Source organism: Colius striatus, chromosome 8, assembly GCF_028858725.1.
Source record: "Colius striatus isolate bColStr4 chromosome 8, bColStr4.1.hap1, whole genome shotgun sequence".
Classification (NCBI taxonomy): Eukaryota; Metazoa; Chordata; class Aves; order Coliiformes; family Coliidae; genus Colius; species Colius striatus.
The window spans coordinates 1,857,651-1,877,793 of NC_084766.1; the positions used below are offsets into that span (position 1 = coordinate 1,857,651).

At 56.4% G+C, this 20,143-nt stretch overlaps 1 protein-coding gene across 9 annotated transcripts; it reads left to right on the forward strand.

Annotated features, from left to right (window-relative positions):
* The first annotated feature begins 51 nt into the window (after positions 1 to 51).
* On the forward strand, positions 52 to 18,580 carry LOC104558606 (neurotrypsin-like). 9 transcript variants are annotated; one of them, XM_062000824.1, is made up of 17 exons: positions 52 to 2,766; positions 2,889 to 3,603; positions 4,381 to 4,636; positions 6,597 to 6,642; positions 7,440 to 7,676; positions 8,735 to 8,858; positions 9,336 to 9,511; positions 9,747 to 9,894; positions 10,534 to 10,712; positions 11,085 to 11,226; positions 12,313 to 12,515; positions 13,287 to 13,428; positions 13,677 to 13,882; positions 14,431 to 14,509; positions 14,653 to 14,775; positions 15,675 to 15,955; positions 17,591 to 18,580. In XM_062000824.1, the coding sequence occupies exons 3-17, from the start codon at positions 4,565 to 4,567 to the stop codon at positions 17,899 to 17,901; spliced, it is 2,469 nt and encodes an 822-aa protein (XP_061856808.1). In that variant the 5' UTR covers positions 52 to 2,766; positions 2,889 to 3,603; positions 4,381 to 4,564; the 3' UTR covers positions 17,902 to 18,580. The 9 variants fall into 9 exon arrangements, with proteins under 9 accessions (XP_061856808.1, XP_061856806.1, XP_061856807.1 ...); XM_062000822.1 differs by having other exon boundaries at positions 52 to 2,178; positions 2,545 to 3,603; XM_062000823.1 differs by having other exon boundaries at positions 52 to 1,710; positions 1,918 to 3,603.
* Positions 18,581 to 20,143: the final 1,563 nt, after the last annotated feature.

Genomic DNA, 20,143 nt, shown 5'->3' on the forward strand with positions numbered 1-20,143 from the left:
TGTCTGCCAGCACTGCCCTGGGGATCCCCCCTGCACCTGGGCTTCCAGAGCGAAAAACAACCCCACCTTGGCCATCAGCTGACTTTTGTTCATGAGGTTCTTGGGTCCTATGGGCTTTGGGCTTCTGCAGTGTGCTGTTCAGCTGGCCACACTGTGGAGTCTGGTCTTCACTCTGAAACAAGACCTTCGAGATGTGTGTGCAGATGCCTTTTCTAACAGTTAGGGGGTGACTTTCCCTCACTTGTGAGCTTCCTGCCTCACTTCTGAGCTGCTCTCAAGCAGTGCTCAGGCCTAGACATTGAGCCAACTCAAAACTGATTGTAATCTCATGGCTCCTGCTCCCACATGCCTGGATACACACCTGAGTTCCTCTTGACATATTTGCAATTGCTGCCGCTGTACAAGGAGGCTGTAGAATGAGGAAGGAATCTCCAGCAAAATACCTTGTTGACACACAACACCTTGATGAGGATCAAACACAATGTGAATGTGGGAGCTTTGGGTGGAGGCCCCTCTAAAGAAACACTGGGAGAAACTTGTTCCTTATTGAGGTGAAGGAGCACTGGCAGGGGCTGCCCAGATGGGCTGTGGAGTCTCCTTCTCTGAAGACATTCCAGACCCACCTGGGTGAGTTCCTGTGTGACCTGCTCTAGGTGGTGCTGCTCTGGCAGGGGGGTTGCACTGGATGAGCTTTCCAGGTCCCTTCCAGCCCTTAAGATTCTGTGGTGCAGCTGTGGTGCCACCTCAGGTCCATTGGCACTACGATGGAATAATGCAAGACTGTTGTTTGGCTTGGGCAGCTCATCACCCTCAGCAAGGTCACAGAATCTCACAATGGTGGGGGTTGAAAGGGGCCTTTAGGGCTCATCCAGTCCATCCTCTCTGCCAAAGCAGCTCCACCTAGATCAGGTCACACAGCAAGGTGTCCAGATGGGTTTTGAAGCCCTCCAGAGAAGGAGCCTCCACACTCTCCCTGGGCAGCCTGGGCCAGGGCTCCCTCACTGAAGCACTGAAAGAGTTTCCTTATGTTTCAGTGGAACTTTTTGTGTTCCAGCTTCATCCCATCACCCCTTGTGCTGCCACTGCACTAGAATGCTTTTCAGATGCACCCAGGTTTTGCAGTGTTGCTTTTAAAAGTGCTCCAGCAGTTCTTTTGGCTCAGGATCCCACTCTGTAACCAAAAACCGCCAGTGACTGACTGTCCCTGCAGTTTGGGCCACTGCCATGTCTCCACATCTCACTGTGAAGCTTAGATTGGGTGTTCCAACGTGTTCTGTGACACATTCATGTTGGGGATCGTCCCATTAAGAGCTGAGGTGGGCAATTGCAATGAGTGACACTGTCCTCTCTGAGCTCAGGGCTTGTACCACCCCACAATGCTGCTGCTGCTGCTGGGGGATGAGAGAAAACTGAGCTCTGGTTCTGAGCCCGCTGGTTAAGAGCATTGCCACAGAGACCTGTATGTGATTGCGTGGTGGGGAAAGAATTAAACAAAAGCTGACTAGCTGTTCCACCCTCCTAAGGAGGATTTGCAGGATTTAAGCAAATCTGCTGGAATTCCTTGATCTGACTCCTGTTCCTTACAGCCCGAGTGCTGCACCAGCTCTGGGTGCTTGCTGGCATCTACCTCTCTAGGCTCACGGCTCTTACGGAGGAAGCTCTGATGTTTCAGCTGGTTTGGATTCCAGAGGGCCAAGACCATTTGAGAAGGTGATACTTCTGCTCAGAAGGGTCAGTGCAGAGTAGTGTGGGAAAATGGAGACAGGAAGGCTCTGCAGGGAATCAGTGATTGTTACAGACCTGAGCTTGCATCAGGCTGAGAAGGGGGTTTGTGTGAGGCAGTGGGCTCGTGTGTTTACAACTACTTCAAACTTGCCCACACAAGGAAGTTGGAGCTGGGTTTTACCTTCTCTTTAGACACATTACCCATCTAAGCTGCCACAGTTACATTGGTCTCGTTTCCCTCTTGGCCCTCCTGGCTGCCTTGGAGAGGGCCATGCAGCCACGAGAAGCTTCTGAGAGTCCGAGCTCCACCTCTCAAGAAAATGTCATTACATGTGCAAGGAAACCTGGGGATGGCTTGGCCAGAAGACAATAGTTCCTGCCAGGGAGGAGACAACTGCAAACGCCACTGTTATCACTGCAGTGTGCCATTCCTCCAGAAACTGAGCACCAAAGGTGGGCTGCTCCTGCTTTTGATGCGCTGGGTTAGTGTTTCCTTCAAAATCACTTTATCTAGGAAAGCCTTGCCTTGAGAGGGAAGCAACATAGAAGCTGCTGTGAGAGAAAGCCACTGCAGGCTTCTGCTAGAGGTTTTAAACCCTCTTAATACATGTCAGAAGGCTAAACAGTCGAGTGTCTTCTGGGAGCTCTGAAGGGACATCAGCAACCTCTGCTCCTGACTAAGGAGCTGGTTCCTCTGAACACGAGTGATCTTCTGTTCCTGCCTCCAGTAGATCCTCTCCTTGTGTCTTCCCTGGAGTAAGTGGTTCTAAATTCCAGCACATTCTCCTGTTTTAATCTTGTTTCGCTCCTTTTTGCCAGTGCTGTAGCATCTGAAGCTATTTCCATCCTCCTGCCCTGAGCTCCCGCCTCCCTCGCCACGAGGACAGAGGAGATTTGCTTCTCATTAACCGAGCGTCATTCTTGTCCAAATCCACAGTGTGCAGAATGCCCCGTGGTACAAATCCACTCCAGAAAGGGCTCCTCCCTCCCACTCAGCAGCTCCTGTGAGAGCCAACCTCTGGTGCCACTGCCTTGTGTTTGGTGAGTGGCGGAGGATGAGGCAACACGGAACTGTCGTGTGAAGTGAGCGATGGGCAGTGAGGGAGGGAGACGGAAAAAGACAGGGGAGTTTCATCAGCTCATTCCTTGTTCTTATGCTGAAGGTGTCTTTGGAAGTGCTGCTTGGCAGACTTGGCCAGAAGTGAGCTCATTTCTTAAGGTGACCTTCATGTTTCGTGCTGCAGAACGCCGGGAGTTAATCCCCCTGGAGTCGGGATATAAATGTGGGCAATGCCCATTGGGCTGAAGGAGCAGCACCAGGGGATGTGTAAGAAACAGAGGGGAAAAGAGCCAAGAATGGACAGCTTCAAATGGACCAAATCCCTTCTGAGGTTTAAAACTGGCTGTAGCCTCTAACCCTAATTCAGATGGAGGAGCAGTAAACTGCAAGGGCTAAAACCCACCCCATAGGAGTCTCAAAACCAGTAAGCTGCAAACACTGAAAATGAACCCCATGGCACTGCAGTAACGATCAGCCCTCTGGAAAGCATCCTAGCCAGTCGAGGGAAAACAACTTCACAGCCCAAGGTCAAGGAGAGGCTTGACAGAAAAGGTCTCTGGAGGCAGCAGCCGTGGCAGCAAGACCCAGGGCTGAGAACGGGGCACGGAGCCCGGGCAGGGCTGCGCCACCCCCGGCCGTGCCACCAGGACAGACACGGCCGCTGCCCCACAGCAAGTTTTGCGGCTCCCAGTTACCTGCGTTCAAACGCCGGGAGAGTTTGACCTCAGGAAGCTGCGAGCGGCTCATCGGGAGGAGGCAGCGGCGGGGGGGCGGGGGATAAAGTCCAGATTCCTTCCAACGAGCCTGATCTCCGGCAAGTGCGAGCGGAGGAGCCGTGTGCCTGCCCGGCGCCGTGCGGAGGTGTTGCGGGAGGGGGCAGCCCCGCTCCCCGCCCCGCCTGCGGCCGTGGTGCTGCGGGGAGGGAGGAGGCTGCGGGAGCGGCTGCGGGAGCAGAGCCGGGTGGCTGCGGGAGCGGGGCGGCTGCGGGAGCGGCTGCGGGAGCAGAGCCGGGTGGCTGCGGGAGCGGGGCGGCTCCGGGAGCGGAGCGGGGCGGCTGCGGGAGCGGCTACGGGAGCAGAGCCGGGTGGCTGCGGGGAGGGAGGAGGCTGCGGGAGCAGAGCCGGGTGGCTGCGGGAGCGGGGCGGCTGCGGGAGCGGCTGCGGGAGCAGAGCCGGGTGGCTGCGGGAGCGGGGCGGCTGCGGGAGCGGCTACGGGAGCAGAGCCGGGTGGCTGCGGGGAGGGAGGAGGCTGCGGGAGCGGAGCCGGGTGGCTGCGGGGCGGGAGCGGCTACGGGAGCGGGGTGGCTACGGGAGCGGCTGCAGGAGCGGGGCGGCTCCGGGAGCGGCTCCGGGAGCGGAGCGGGGCGGCTGCGGGGTGGGAGCGGCTGCGGGAGCGGGGCGGCTCCGGGAGCGGCTCCGGGAGCGGAGCGGGGCGGCTGCGGGGTGGGAGCGGCTACGGGAGCGGCTGCGGGAGCGCTTCCCCCGCGCCCGCCCCCTCCCGTCACTGTCAGGCTACCCCGCCACTCCCGGGACACGCTCCCTGCGTTGCTGCTCCCCCTCTCATCGCTCTCCCCTCTTTTTCCCCTTTCCAGGCAGAGGAACGAAGGAGGAGAAGAGCCGCGGAGCGTGAGCGGGGCGATGAGGCGCTCCCGCAGCTCGGGGCGCGGCGGCCGGCGCTGCCCAGCGCGGAGCGGTCCGTGCCCCGCGGCACCGGCTCGGCCCCGCAGCCCCAGCGCCCTGTGATGCCCGGAGCAGCTCCTGCCCGCTTTGCGCCGGAGGCATGGAGAGCCCCAGCGTCCTCGAGCTCCTGGTAGAGCTCTGGAGCGTGTTGTCCTGTCTCAGATGTGTGGAGGTAAGAACTGGCTGTCCTGGCTGCTTGTGGGAAGTCGAATGGCTCTTTTGCTGTCCCTGCTGTAAGTGGATCTCCTTCTTGCCTGGATACGTTTTGCAAAGCACCTGGGCAGCTGTGGGCTCTGGGAAGGGCTGGGGGCTCCGGGAGGGATTTATTTCGCTGCGCATGTGAAATTGAGCAGAGGAACCAAAGCAGGAAAGCGGGATGGGATGCACAAGGGCTTGCAGATGCTTTGGCTCAGGTTTCTTACTTGTCTCGGGCGTTGCAGTGCTCCAGGCAGGAGAGATCTTTTGTTTCTGCTCATTGCTGATTGACTGATTACCCCTGTTGCTGCTGTGGGCAGATGATTAATAGCCACGTGGACCCAGGACAGCAGAACAGGCTGCTTGTGCCACTAAAATTTGGTGGCGATGGTCAGTGTTGGGGGATTTTGGCAGCTGCTTTGGGAACTGGCAGCAAGCACTCTTCCATTAGGAGGGAAGCATATTACTTGGACTGCAGTTCTTTCATTTATGGTCTGTCTCCAAGAAGAGCAGGTTTAGGCTTTCATATACAGCCTGTTAATAGTCCAGCCCGTCCCTCTGTCACCTCCAGGCTTAACACGTGTGTGCAGCTGAGACTAAGAGCTAGGAGTCAGGGGACCCGGGCTGTGGCTCAGTCACCTGGTTGGTGCAGTCACCAAAGCGTAGCTTAGCTCCCTTTCCTCTCTTTGCAGAGACCCTGGGGACTCTCGGAGAAGTCTCTGAGCAGGGCTGGTTCTCAGGCTGTTCCGTGGGGTTTTGTGCTAAAGGCTGTTCTCTGGGCATCCTCTCGTGCAGACGTACCTGAGGCTGATCTGGTGTTGCTGGGCAGGGTCAGGGCTTCATCTCCAACCTGCAGTGCCACATTCTGACTTGTGGAGGGGGATGCTGGAGCTTGGCTGTGCTTGTCAGCACTGTCTGGCCCAGCACTGATAAGCTTGGTGTGGCAATGGCATCTGCCATGAGTAGGTGCTGTTCTTGTCAGGAATCTGGGGGAATTGCCTCTGCTCATCCCAGAGGTGGATTTGGCTTAATTCCAAAGTTGACTCTTCCCCTCTTCCAGTGAGAGGTGAAGCTGAGGGAAGCAACATGACTGCATTCTGAGGAAAAACAGAACCCTTTCCAATAGCTGGCATGGCATGCACATGCACAGCTCTGCTCTGGGAATTACCACTCCTCCTTCATGCAGAAGGATCAGAAATGTCCATTAAAAACATTTAGAAGCAAATGAACCTAGCAGGAGCCAGCAGAAGCATGTGCAGCTTCTTCCTTTCGCTCTGGGCCTGTGAAGATCCTGCACCTGTCTGCACACCATGTGCTGGTGTTGAGTGGAGATCCCTATCTCTCAGCCAGCAGCAAGTTACAACCACCACAAGCGCTGCCTGTGAGAGGAAATGCAGCGCTGGGGCCAGGCAGGACGCTGGAATTCAGAGGGCTTTGTTTCATACTTTGTTGTTCTTAGCCATTTAACCCTGTTTGGATAACAGCAACCATAGGCCATATCACATTATTGTGTGTTAAAAGCAAGATCCTCAGCAGGCCTTGTTGGATCTTCTTCTTCTTTAGGTGTTTTCCCCTTGGAACACAGCTGTTTATTCCTATCTGAGCAGGTGTCCCTGGGGGCATCGTCCCATGTGTATCTCTGTCTGCTGCTGTGTCTAGAGGTGGCTGGCACTGTAAATGGGGAGAGAATGAGTGGTTGGTTGGTGTTTTTCTTACTGGTAACAACGATTTCCTTCTAGCTTTTCTTTCCAAAGGCATCTCGCTGTTAGTGGGCAGAGCTGGGACGGGGTTTGAAGGGAGCAGGGGAGAGCAGGAGAGAGGCCAGTTACCAGGGTGTGTTTGCCTAGAGCAGGAGAGGCTGAGCTGCTTCTAGGACATGCCCATGTTTATTTCGTCGGATAACCATCTCTCTGCTTTTGCTCTGTTTCTTTTCCCAGTCTTTCCTGGGATCCCAGCCCAGCCAAAACCATTTGCAGAGTGCAGGTAAGAACAAGAAGCTGTTAATTCAGTCATGGGGCAGATTCTTTGCTGCGGTGGTGATCTGAGGCCATCGGTGCGATGAGCCATTGCTGCCTGGCACCCTCCCTTTCTTTCCATCACCTCTTCAGTCTCTTCTCCTGCCTCAGTGTCTGATCATCTCCTTCCCCAAAGTGGCCAGACCACTTTCTTTTCGCCATGTCTAATACTCTTGCAGTTCCCTACTCCTCCCATTTGTTCTTTTCCTTTCCTCTTTTCCCCTGCCCCAGTCGTTTTTGCATGCTCACCTGACCTCTGCTCCGATAACCACTGATTCCCCCTGCAGCCCCCTGCGAGGGTCCCAGGAGCTGCAGAGCACAGGACCTGTAGAGATCAGCCAGCCCAACCCCCTGATGGATCTGGCTCTTAGACAGTGTGCATTATAAACATCCTTGTCCCTTCCAACCCCGACCGTTCTGTGATTCTGGGATTCTTTAAACAACTGCCTTGAGAAGGGATAGAATTGAAATCATGGGATCGTTCTGGTTGGAGAAAACCTTTGAGATCATTGATCTGACCATTAACCTCCCCCAGCCCAGCCCAGCACTGACCCCTGGCCCTCAGCACCTCAGCCCCACGGCTGTGGGATCCCTGCAGGGCCGGGCACTCCCCCAGCTCCCTGGGCAGCCTGGCACAGGGGCTGACACCCCTCTCAGGGAAAGCAGCTCTTCCTCATCCCTTGCCCAAGCAGTCCAGGCTGCAGACAGGGAGGCGTCTCGGTGAGTGATGGCTCGAGCGGCGCTGACAGCTCGCTCCGTGTGCAGCGTCCGGCGCGTGCGGGGCCGGGCCCGCGGGCTACTACAACGGCTCGGTGTCGGTGACGGAGGCCGGGGCGCCCTGCCTCAGCTGGGCCGAGTTCCCCGACTACGTGCAGCAGTACCCGGCGCGCGGGCTGGGCGCCCACAACCACTGCCGCAACCCCGACGGCGGGACCACCCCCTGGTGCTTCTTCCGCCTGCCCTCGGGGGCCATCGCCTGGGCCAACTGCGACTGTCGCCACGGTAAGGGCCGGGAAGGGCTGCGGGGCCCAACGGGGGCGAGGGACCAGCGCCCGGGACACGCTGCCCTGCGAAAGGAGCGTGGTCACTGCCCCCACTGACTGACATCACTAGGGCCGGGGGCTCCCCTGCGTGGGACAGGAGCAGGGGGAGGGTTTCAGCTGCTCCAGCCGGAGTGCTGAAGTGCCCAAACCAGGGCGCTCCTCGTGTCAGCGACACAGCTCAGACAGAACAAGGACATTCCTTCCGTGGCTGTGCCTGTAAACGTGTGGGTCGTGGTCTGGCCTTAGGATCCCTCAGGGTGCTGGCTCCCTTTGAGGCGTGCACGGGCTCTGAGCTCTCTCAACGCCCTGCCTCCAGCACAACAGGCTTGAAAACCTCTTTGAGCTGTTTTCTGACCTTCCCTGCGTTCCCCTCGTCTTGCAGAACAGATGAAGTACCAGTTTAATAAGTTAAGTGGCAAAGTCTTTTCTGGTGCCAGCAGAAGTGCTTTCAAACGTGGCCTCATTAAAGTGAGGGATACAAGTGTGTCTGTGCTGTGTGCCCACACTGAGGTGCTGCAGACACAAGGTGTGTCCTCCTGATACAAAACAGAGAGATCTAACAGCGCTGGATGTCTTTAGCACACCGGGAGCTGAAGGAGCGTTTACATTGGCACTGGCGTCTCTTAGAGAAGTTGGAGAGGATTCACCTGCAGCTGCCGATCTTCTGGCTGCAGCAACAGCGACTCTCCTAGCTGGGAAATAGATCAGTGGCGTGTCAGAAGGAATTAGAGAGCCTGCTGTTGCCATTCACCTTTCCAAGGCAGCGTGTGCAATCAGCTCCATTTCCCAGAAGGAGAACGCAGGAGCTGTGGCAGAAGCCAGGTTTCCTGCCAATGTGGCACCAGCCCTCCTCCTGAGCAGCCATCCACGGCCCATAGTCCTTCATACAAGGCACTTCAGTGACAGCACTAGTGAAACAGGGATGAGAGAAGCCCAGGGCAGTTCAGCTCCAAGACTTGCCGCTCTGGACCCTTCATCAGCAGCGAGCAGCTCTTGTTCTCTGCTTGCTCTTGGCAGGTGCCGTGCGGCTGGCTGAGGACAGGAGCGTGGAGCTGTACTTCAATGGGCTCTGGGGCACCGTCTGTGCTGACCACTGGACCGACTGGGACGCCAGCGTTGTCTGCAGGCAGCTGGGTCTCAGGTGGGCACCTCCTTCTGCCTGGGAGAGGTACAGGCCTTTGAAAGCTGCCTCTGAAGTCTGGCGCTCCTGTGGCCTTTGGAAGAACTGCCCCTGTGGTTACAGTCCCTCTGGCAGAGTGTTGGCTGAGGGGGAGCAGTTTCTGTGGGCTGGTTTCCCGCTTAGCAGGGCCCTTTCATGCTGGTTTCTTTCCGTGGCTATGGCCACTCCCCAGCAGCATTTGCAAGGGTTTTTTCAAGCAGTAGTTAGTGCCTGGTGCTTGGGCTGTGAGGAGTGAGCTGTGAGATCCCTTCCCCATTTCACTCCTGCTAGCTGGAGTTACCCTAGGCATCTAATAGCAGTGTACAGAGTGTGAACTCTCTTTGATAATGTGGGGCTTGGACCTTCAGACTTCCAAATAGCAAGGGGATAAGGTTCACTGCTGTGAAACCAGAGTGCTGTTTGTGACCAGACCCTCTCCTTTTGCACCCCTTGTACCAGTGAGATCGGCACAGGAGGGAAGAAGAGCCAGCCCGGACTGTGGCCTGTTCCCCTGCACCTGCAGGCAGCCAACTGCCACGGGGATGAGGAAGCCCTGCTGCAGTGTGGCTATCAGGAAGCTGGGGCAGGAGCTTGCACCCAGGGCGTTGCTGTGGTAGCCTGTGTCCCTCCAGAAGGTACATCTCCAGGGGAGGTTCACTCCCTGTTTCTTGCATGAGTGTCGCTGACAAGACGTAAAACCTCAGGTCGGGAAGCTGTGGAGAGCTTCGGGGGGATCTGGAGGGGTGATGTGGAGGGTGGGACAGGGGCATCCCAAGGGCTCCTGTGGCTGCTGAATGGTTGTACACCCTGAGCTGCCTGGTGTGCTTTGTCCCTGTCTTGGTCAGTTGTGCTCTCTTTCTGGAAGCACAGGTGTAGGTGCCCCGCTGCGTTTAGCTGGGGGAAAGGAGAGCTTCGAGGGGCGCGTGGAGGTTTACCATGACGGCAAGTGGGGCACCATCTGTGACGACCAGTGGGACGACCGGGATGCTGAAGTAGTGTGTAGGCAGCTGGGACTCAGGTAATTTCCCTGCTGTACAGCATGGAGTGCTGGTTTTGTACTCCTGTTGGTTGTATGGGTTTGTGCTGGGAAAGCAGCCGCTGGTGCAGCCCTGCCCAAGGTGTGTTTGTGTTTATCCCTGTTGGTTGGTTTTTTGCACACGTGTCCTGATGCAAATCTTCTCGGCCTCAATGACACCTGGTCATGGTGATTTCCACATGTGAACTGCAGCTGCTTACTTAGGTTAAGTTTAAACACCTCCAGTTTCACTGACTGCCTTTGTGCCCTTCAGACTGGAAAGCAGGAGAGAGCACATTTACCACTCACCACGGCAGCTGTTGTATCCTGAGCGTTCTTGAAAGTCCCATCAGTACAGAATTGTCTCAAACTTGAGTCATGTAGCTTTGGGAGCTTTGCCTGTTGGAAACGTGGCTGTCCTGAGAACCCTGGGGGTGCCTGGGCTGCTGGTGTTGCAGGCACACTTTTGTGTCTGTTGGAAAGTCCTGTTACAAAACTATGGGTGTGGAGTTGGCAAGGTGTCAGAAATGCAGGCTGTCTGTGGGAGGACACTGCCTCAGTGCAGCAGAGTCCCTGTGCAAGGCAGAATCTGAGGGCATCAGGCTGTGACCTTCCTTGTTGAGCCTCTGTGTCTGTTTGCAGCGGGAACCCAAAGGCCTTGTCGTGGGCTCACTACGGGCAGGGCTCCGGCCCCATCCTGCTGGATGAAGTGGAATGCTCAGGCAACGAACTCTCCCTCGACCAGTGCAAGAAGAGTGACTGGGGCCAGCAGAACTGTGACCACATTGAAGATGCTGGTGTGTCCTGTGACCCTTTCACAGGTACAGATGTGCAGCTCTGCGCCGGTCGGGAGCGGGCGCTCCCAGCCCAGGCTTTGCTCAGGGGCTTACCCTCCGCTGCAGCATCTGCAGGCCTTCTCTGAGGGCACACAGGGGGCTGCCAGAGGTGGAGGCGGGGGGGAATGGACCAGAGCCAGGCTCTGTGGAGTTGCCATGGCTTTCTCCAGGTGGTGTGAAAGGCTGAGGTGAATCCTCCCCTGGGACTGGTGAATGTTTGTGGTCAGAGTACCCACAGATACCCGTGTTCTCGGTTTCTTTCCCTCATGGGCTGTAGAGAGACTTGAGCAGTGGGGCCTGGGCTCTTGCTTCCCTCCCCTGCTGAGTGCTGACCTGCCCTTTTTCCCCCCGTTGCAGAGGGCACTGTCAGGCTGGCTGGTGGCCAGGGCCCCCACGAAGGCAGAGTGGAAGTGTACTACAGCGGGGACTGGGGCACAGTGTGCGACGACGGCTGGACAGAGCTGGCTGCCCAGGTGGTCTGCAGGCAGCTGGGCTTCAGGTGGGGCTCAGAGTGGCTGCACTGTCTGTGTGTCCTGGCTCCAAGGATTATGCTCCATCACCCTTCTCTGGCATAGGCTGGGCCTCAATGCTGCCTTTGTTAGGGGGGTTATTACCTTTATACAGCTTTATTCAGAAGAGATTAATAGGTATCCGGATCCTTTGGGGGAAAAAATCTTTCTTACCTCTTGCCTTGGCCTGCGTGAAAGCAAATAAGAGGCTTCATGTGTCTTTACAAACCCCTCACTAAAGTCAGAAAGTTCTCTTAACACTCCTTACATTTGCAGGTGTATCAGCTCAGCTCTGGCACCTCCTCTCATCTGCCAGCTAAGCAAGATGGGTAGCATTAGGGATTGTTGTGATGGTGTTCTTTCAGCCTGTTGCTGAGCTGTCGTCCCACCAGGTGTGAGGCTGGGGGGTGGGGGTAAAATCAGGATACTGTAGTCTTGGAGCCAGGACAGTTTGGGTTGTTTGGGGTTTTTGTGGATTTTAACATATCCTTGTAAAATCTCAGCTTTACAGGCTGAACAAAGACCAAACCAAATTCCCCCCTTTGCATTCAGCTGCATCTTGTGCTCCTCATCTCTTGCAGTGCCTAAAAGATTGCAGCTTTCTGCTTTTCAATTCAATAAATAGAATCACTTAAACGTTGCTGCTTTTGGTGCCTCCTGTGCTAGTCCCTCCCCAAGTTGCTGTACCTGGTGTCATGTCTGTGAAGCAGCCTCTGTGCTGTAGCTGTCCCTCTGTGCTTTAGCTGTCCCTGTGTGCTCTAGCTGTCCCTCTGTGCTCTAGCTGTCCCTGTGTGCTCTAGCTGTTCCTCTGTGCTCTAGCTGTCCCTCTCTGCTATTATGACTGTGCCTTTGCCCAGACACCAGAAAGTGGACTGGTCTGGGTGAGCCTCCTTGAGCACTGAAGGTGGTGAGGTGTGCAAGCTGCTGGGTGGCCCTCCTGTGTGGTTCAGGTCAGGAAGCCTCCCACATCACAGCTGATCTCCACGGGGCTGTTTCCCTTTGGGTCTGAGCTTGGGGGGTCTCAGTGTGGGATTAGTGAGCTTTAATGAATGTGATGTTCTGTTTCTTTCCTCTAGTGGTCCTGCTACTCTGGCCTCTGAAGGGGACTATGGTGCTGGCCAAGGCTTTATCTTACTGGATGATGTGGCTTGTGTGGGGACAGAGCTGTCCCTCCTGGACTGTCCCCACAGCAACTGGGGCCAGCACGACTGCTCGCACACCGAGGACGTGGGAGTCCGCTGCTCCCCGGAGGGCAACACGCTCATGGACGGCAGCCTGGGTAACTTCCCTCTCGCCCTGGCTGCTGGGCAAGAGTCACCCTCACCCGCTGCTTTGCTCCTTTGGAAGCTCTGGCGTTTGTGAGAGGTTTCCCTGGGCTGCTTTTGGAGGAGGACTCCTAGGAAGGAGCTCTGGCTGTCTGGGGACAGAGCCACAGAGCTGTGCCCCCACCAGACCTGTGTCCAGACCTGCAGAGTTGGCATCATTTCCTTATCTATCCGAGGCCTGACGCTCTCCCCTTTCCCTGCTGCAGGGGCCTTTGCACTCTGTCTGACATTTCTTATTGAAACAGAGGGCATCCAGCACTTGAGTTTTTCAACTCTTCTCTTGCTGAAATTAACCTAATAGTTTTATAATGTAGTGGATTTCTTTCCCAGGCATGTTTAAGCTTGTCCCCTCTTGGCTCAGGAGTTAATGCCTTTCCTGCTGTTCTTATTCTTCTCTTTGCTCAGCTTTCAGAATATGATCCACTAATTGTTTCCAGTATGTATTAATTAGTATGGCTGTAATCTTCCGATTCAGCAGAGAGGTGAAATGTCTTCATGTGGAAACACTCCTCTTTTTTTCCCTTAAGCTCACTGATACCTGAGATTCATCTTTTGCTCCAGAACCAAGTCCTGGGCACCTCATGCTCTGGTGGTCTTGCTTGCAGAGACCCATTGCTGAGGGACATGGTTCAGTGGTGGGCTTGGCAGGGTTGGGTTAGTGGTTGGAGTTGATGATCTGAAAAGGCTTTTCCAACCCAAAACGCTGGTGTGGTTTTGTGCTGCAGGGCCTCCTGTACGGCTGGTGGATGGAGAAAGCACCAAGGAGGGACGGGTTGAGGTGTTCCTGAACGGGCAGTGGGGCAGCGTCTGTGACGATGACTGGACAGACAGAGATGCTGCAGTGGTTTGCAGGCAGCTGGGATTCAGGTGAGAGCTCTGGTACGTGCATCTGACAGATAGAAACAGCTCTCATGGGGGATCCCTTGCTTCTGGGGGCTCCATTTCTTAGTTTTGGCACACCCACGTGTGCTTGAGGGAGCAGGATCCTATTCTCACTGTGCTACTGTCTCTGTGTGGAGTGGCACAGCAACGTTGTTTCTCTTAAAATGTGCCGGTACATTGGGTTGACCTGCCTCCTGCTTATTGCAGCTGAGCCACTCTCTCCCCAATTGCAGTGGCACAGCCAAGGCCAGGGCAATGGCTTACTTTGGCGAAGGCCATGGGCCCATCCATCTGGAGAAGACAGAATGCAGTGGCACGGAGCACACGCTGGCACAGTGTGCCAGGCCTGGCAGTGGGGCTCCCAGCTGCTGGCACAGCGAGGATGCTGGTGTCATCTGTGACTACGTGGAAGAGAAGGTCCACGATATCAGCAGAACAGGTGACATGCCCATTCCTTCTATGCAGAAACCTGGAGCTCCAGTTGAAGGATCTCTGTGTAGAGATCCTTTTTCCCTGTAGCTCTTTGGCTGAAGCTTTGCCTACAAAAGGAGCGTGTCCTGTCCTGCACCTCCCGCTTTCCCTTGTTTTCACTGTCTCTTCTTAGGAGCACAGGGCGCTCCAGTCAGTCTGAGGAGCTCCACCAACATCAGGCCTTTGAGCCTGCAGAGCTTCCCCACAGCCAGGTCCCCCTACCCCTCCTCAGAGCAGTAACCACGAGCAGACTTTGGGTTTTAGAAGAGGGAGGAAATAGCTGTAGAGGTCCCATTCCTGGGCACAAGACTGCAGGCACTGCAGGGAAGCACCCCCACCCAGACTGGGGAGATGCACAGACCAAACCTTGTACGAATCCCCATAGGCACAGCAGAATGCAGCCAGCTGCCATGAGGGTTAATGCCCTCGGGGAAGGAGGGTGGGTTTGGCCCTGACAGCAGTGGCTGATACAGAGGCTGAAGGTGTGTACACAGCTGCTGTAACTTTGCTGTGCAGGTCCAGAGTCGCAGGTGTGTGGGATGCGCCTGCTTCACCGCCGCAAGAAGAGGATCATCGGTGGCAACAAGTCTCTCAGGTACTACCCTGTGGTTGCTGGGAAAGCCAGGGCTGCCCCCAGCTTTTCTGCAGGCCCTGGAAGCGCTGAGCACCTTGGCACCTTCTCACTGCCGTGTTTCGGAGCTGGTCCGGCAGCGCGTGACGCGTGCGCTGTCTCCGCAGGGGCGGCTGGCCGTGGCAGGCCTCACTGCGCGTCAGGGGCTTCCACCCAGACACGCGCCTGCTGTGTGGAGCGACCCTGGTCAGCAGCTGCTGGGTGGTGACTGCGGCCCACTGCTTCAAAAGGTGCGTGTGGGGGCTGCAGAACAAGCTACTCTGGTGCAAGGTCATCCTCCCAGGCCGGTGTCTCTAAACCAACACCTTCGGGTCGTGATGGGAGACCTTGGAGGGCTCAGCCTGGGCTCGCTTCACCCTTTACTGCTCACACCTGCCCTCTTAGCTTTGAGGCTTTACATCTTAAAGGCAGCTACCTTTGTCACTCCTCAGTGCTTTAAGGAGCTGTGAACAGATTCCAGCCCTTCCTGTGGGAACAAAGGTCCTGTGCAGTAGTGATGTGGGGCACCAGCAGCTCGTGTTGGCACATCTCCAGTACTGTGCCCAGTTCTGGGCCCCTCGCTGCAGGAAGGACGTGGAGGTGCCCGAGCCTGTCCAGAGATGGGCAGCGAAGCCGGGGAAGGGCCTAGAGAACAGGTCTGATGGGGAGCAGCTGAGGGAATGGGGGTGTTTGGAGGAGGAGGCTGAGAGGAGACAGGAGCGCTCTCTGCAGCTGCCTCAAGGGGATGTAGTGAGGTGGGTGTTGATCTCTCCAGTAACGAACAACACAACACGAGGAAATGGCCTCAAGTTGCACCAGGGGAGGTTTAGGCCGGACACTGGGAAGGGCTTTGTCACCGTGAGGGTTGTTAGGCACTGCAACAGGAGGCGGTGGAGTCCCCATCCCTGCAGGTGTCAGAGGATGCGTGGGTGAAGTGCTGAGCGATCTGGGTTAGCGCTGGGCCCGGCAGCCTGAGGTCAGCCGTGGGACTCGATGACCCAAAAGGTCTTTCCCAACCGTGGCGATTCTGTGCTGTGCTGAAGAGCTCCCGCGGCCTTGTGCTGCCGCTGTCTCACCTGGCGGGCTGCGAGGAGGCGCTTCGGCCTCACCCGGCCGAGCCGCGGTGGGAGCTGAGGCGGTGTCCCGGCAGGTTCGGCGTGGACGTGCGGCGCTACGTGCTGCGCGTGGGCGATTACCACACGGGCGTGAGGGACGACTTCGAGCGGGAGCTGCCCGTGGAGCGCGTTGTCCTGCACAGGAACTACTGGGCCGGCGGCAACGACAACGACATCGCGCTGGTGCGGGCGCGGGGCCGGGCCGGGCGCTGCCTCGCCTTCAACCGCCACGTGCTGCCCGTGTGCCTGCCCGGCCGGAGGGACAGGGCCCACGTGGACAGGCAGGCCTGCGTCATCTCCGGCTGGGGAGACACGGGTGAGCGCCGGCGCTGGCGGGGGCCGTGGCGGGGCCGTGTCCCTGCCGCTGCACGGCCGGGAGGGGCAGGGACGGGAGGGGACTCTTTGGTCTGGCCGCAGCTCGCTCTGCCTTTTCCCCTCTCTCTCTTTGCTGAGGGCCGTGTGTTAGCAGTGAGCTTGGCAGCGTGAGGGGAGGGCTTGGGCTCCAGGAGCTTAAAGGTCTTTTCCAACCAAAATGATTCTCTGATCCAACGATTTCCCTCTCTGTGAGCATGTTTGCCTCCAGCAGACCCCTTAGGCGGCAGCCTGTGCAGAGATGCTGTACGAAGCCTTTGGGAGGCCCCCACCCTACCATGACCCTTCCTTGTGATGCTGTGATGGTGAAGTGGGGGCTTAGGAGTGGAAGGGATCTCTCTCGGATGGCCTTGCTCAATCTCCCTGGCCGTTGCTGCAGGGACAGCTGGGCTCTGGTGTTGGTTTCTGCACTAGGTTTGAGACAGCCTGTACCTGTCCTCTTGCAGCCCATCACTACGAGCTTCCCAGGTAGAAGGGAGCAGGGAGTACTCTAGAAAGCATTCATTATTACATACATCATGCTCTCATGGCAGTGTTCTAAAACGCTGTGCTGGGTGGGGTCCTGACGGGGATGCACTAGCAAGCTCTGGAGACAGCTCGAAGCTCTAACCACAGCTTTATAGCCGTCTGTCCAGTCCTCCCCCAGTTGAGGATCAGAGATGCAATGCAGGCCCTGGGGCAAGGAGGCCTTTCTGGGGCTGCTGTGACTGGAGCAAAGCCCTGTGTTCAGAAAGACTTACTGCCAAAAGGCAAATAGCCCCAGGAGCTCATCTGTTGATTTTGGACTTCCCCATCCTCCCCAGCTGTTTCCTTAGCTCTTACCCCAAGTGTTTAACTGCAAGTACACGTTTGCCTTTGGAGTCAGTCGCACCAGGTGCACGCGTGACTTTGGGGTGTTTGGGGAGGATCAAGGAGCAACTTCATTCACCCTGTAACACTCTTAAGCTGCTCTGGGGCTTAATGGCTACAATCCCTCCCAAACCCACCTTCCCAATGAGAGGGGCAGTTACCTATGACCTTGTGAACTTACCATAAACCCTGGCCACAGAAAGATCACACTCTAGTATGGCATGTGCAAGCAGGTCTGGGATCATAACGAGTTTTGAGCAGAGACACACACAAATCTGGCCAAAGATGAAGTGAGCTCCCTTTGAATTATATTTGGGTGCCTCTGAAACACCTTCCAAGACTTCTCTGAGGACTGAGCACTTGACAGCTGTTCCTGCATCCCCGAGAAAACGCTGCCCTGGTCTCACAGAGGAATCAGAGCCCCAGAGAGGTGAAGTAAACTGAGCGAGGTTCAGGTTACTTTGTTAGCAGAACCAGGAGTAAGACTCATGCTTTGATCTAACCTTTATTCTCCAACCTCTGCCCGTTGCTTTGATGCTGCAGCTCCTTTGTTGTGGTCTGCCTTGGCAGCACTGCTTGCTGAAGCGCTGGTGCTTCAGAGCTTTGGCCTCTTTCTGCGCCACGGGCTCGAAGTGCATTGACACCGTGGGCTCGGTGCAGGCCACCGTTGCTGGAGGTGGCTGCTGTTGCCTGCAGGTGAGACAGGTCTGGCTGCTCTGTTCTGTTCCAGGCAAGTCCTACTCGAGGACTCTGCTGCAGGGGGTGGTGCCCCTTCTGCCACGGGAGGACTGCGAGGCGCGCTACGGGCACAAGTTCACCACGCGCATGATCTGCGCCGGGAACCTGTCGGAGCACAAGCGTGTGGACAGCTGCCAGGGCGACAGCGGAGGGCCCCTCGTGTGCCAGAGGCCAAACGGACGCTGGGTCATCCTGGGGATCACCTCCTGGGGCTACGGCTGCGGCAGGAAGGACTCCCCCGGCGTCTACACCAAGGTCAGCAAATACGTGCCCTGGATCAAGAGAGTGACCAAGCTGAAATGAAACCTCCTGGCTCTGGGGACTTTGGCGGGTGTTCCTCTCGCCCCGCAGCAGCTGTGGCACCCGGCTGCCACTGAGGGACATTGGCTTTGTCGTGGGACGCTGGGAGGAGACCTTAACGTAGAGCTGGGAGGAAAACGCCTCATGGGTCGTGTTTGGTGTCTTTGGTCTCGCTTTAGCCTGTTGTCTCTGGGCGGCTGCACGCCGGGAAGAACGATAAGCCTGTGCTGCTCTGACCCTCCGAGCCCTGTAACGTGGTCACACTCACTCCGTGGCACAGGGGGGACACAGACCTGCCTCTGCGCATCTGCTCCCCTTTTTGTGTGCTTGCACAGGGCAGGTGCTGAGCAGGGAGAGCTGAGGCGCTCGGAGGACGGCACCAGGCTCTGGCGTGGCGGAAATCTTCCCATAGCTTTTCCTCACAGCTCTCTCCAGGCCCAGGAATCGGGAGGTTTAACCTCAGCCGAGGAGCACGTTGCGTTTTCTTTTGCCAACGGTTGGATTTTTTCCCTTCCCCGTTATGTCTCTAGGGGGAACCTTTTCTCTCCGAATCCTAGGCCTGCTCCCATCCCATCCCTTTGAAGTGTCTGTCCCTGCTGCTGTAACGCCCTCTGACGCGTTTCCAGCTGCCAGATGCCGTGGGTTTATCGCTGCTCTCTCAATACAGTGACTCTCCCGTTTGGCTTTGGTCTGGCTTGGTGTTTTTCCTTAAAGTATTACCTCCTACAATCAGCTGCTGGCGTGAGCGTGAATCTTCACTTTAAAGGGACAATAGCTTGCTTGCCCTTGTGACTGCTAAGCAGAGCTTAAAAATGTGACCTCGAAGGGCTGCATAGACAGGTTGTTTTTCTTTCAGTCCCAATGTAATGTTAATCTCACACATTCAGGTGTCGAATCGGGATTTAACAGCACTGCAGGGACTCTCTCCTGGGACCTTACTCATTCTGAGCACAACTAAGGATGGCAGAAAGCAGTGGTTATTGAATACTGCCATTTCTTCCTTCCTTCTCATCCAAACAAGTGAGCAGAGCTCCCTCTTAGGCCTGAAGCACTTTTGTAAGCTGTTTTCCTCCATTAGGTAGCAAAATACACCCCCAGACAGAAGGGCCAAGTGCTTTAGCAGTTGCACAGTGCACCTTGTCTTCTTACTGTGCATAGACAAGCCAGAGAGAAGACAGGTCTGCTCAGGAGCAGGGGCTGTAAGCTTTGATGTGCAGCCAAGGACCCCGAGATGGAGCAGTGCCAGAGGAGGGCCACTGGCACCTGTGCCAGGTGTGCATGGTGTGGGTTTGCTCGTGCACTGCAGAGTGGGCAATGGCCAGGCCAGGCACTGCCCTGCTGCCTGGAAGGTCCACGCTCGAGGCACTGAGGCGGATGGGGGCACCAAGGCAAGAACAGAAGGCAGAGCACAGCCTGGGGATTAGCCATGTCATGTTACAGGGCATGTGCTGGCAGAGCCCTGGAGATTGCCTTGGATTCAATCCAGCAGTGATTGCCTCAAGCTTTCATTTGTCTTCTATAAACCAGCTTAATGTAAAGGCGCTGACCTGGCGAGGTGGCTGCCTTCTGTGTGTGAGTGCCAAACCCAAGAGCTGCATTTACCCTCTCCAGGGATTACAGGATAGTTGGGTTACCAGTCTTGCCATCCAGTTTAAAGATCCTGCTTGGAAGCTTTATGTTAAAGAAGAGTTGTAGGAATCTTTGAAGCGTGCAGTGTCACAACCCCTGCACCCTGGGGTCTGAGACAGATCTGACCTGCTCTCAAGTGCCGGGCTGGATCCTTTGGCAGCCTGTGCTGGGCTCCCTGCTGGCTGGGTTGTCCTACAGCTGCTGGCAAAGAGCCCCCAGGATGCAGCTGCAACCTGCTCCTTATGTCCCAGGAACTGAAATGACAGGAGGGCAGTTATGCCACGGAGCTCTGGCCTTGAGGGGCACACAGCGCCAAGCTCCACACTGGCAGCAACAGCACCTGCCTGGGAGAAACGGAGCCATTTGGCTTTTACCTTCAGCCTCCTGCTGCAGCAGCTGAGATGGAGTCTCTGTGCCTTGGGTGCTGTCACATCTCTACCTTAACCTGGCTTGCTCTTTCAGTTTGTACCCATAACCCCAACAGGTGTAGAAAGCCCCAAAGGGCTGAAGCTCTGAGGTGATTTCCCTAGGCCTCCTCAGCTGGTTGCTGTGCAGGACTTCAAATGAATTGCCATGTAACGTGAGTGAGACACAGGCCTGGCATTGTCTCCCCGTG

What these genes read in the sequence shown, in the direction of transcription:
- LOC104558606 (XM_062000821.1), top strand. Translation starts at nt 4,565, where the DNA reads ATGGAGAGCCCCAGCGTCCTCGAGCTCCTGGTAGAGCTCTGGAGCGTG. An exon ending in CCTGTCTCAGATGTGTGGAG is followed by an intron (nt 4,637 to 6,596) that starts GTAAGAACTGGC and finishes TTCTTTTCCCAG; the next exon opens with TCTTTCCTGGGATCCCAGCC. An exon ending in TGCAGGCAGCTGGGATTCAG is followed by an intron (nt 13,429 to 13,676) that starts GTGAGAGCTCTG and finishes CCCCAATTGCAG; the next exon opens with TGGCACAGCCAAGGCCAGGG.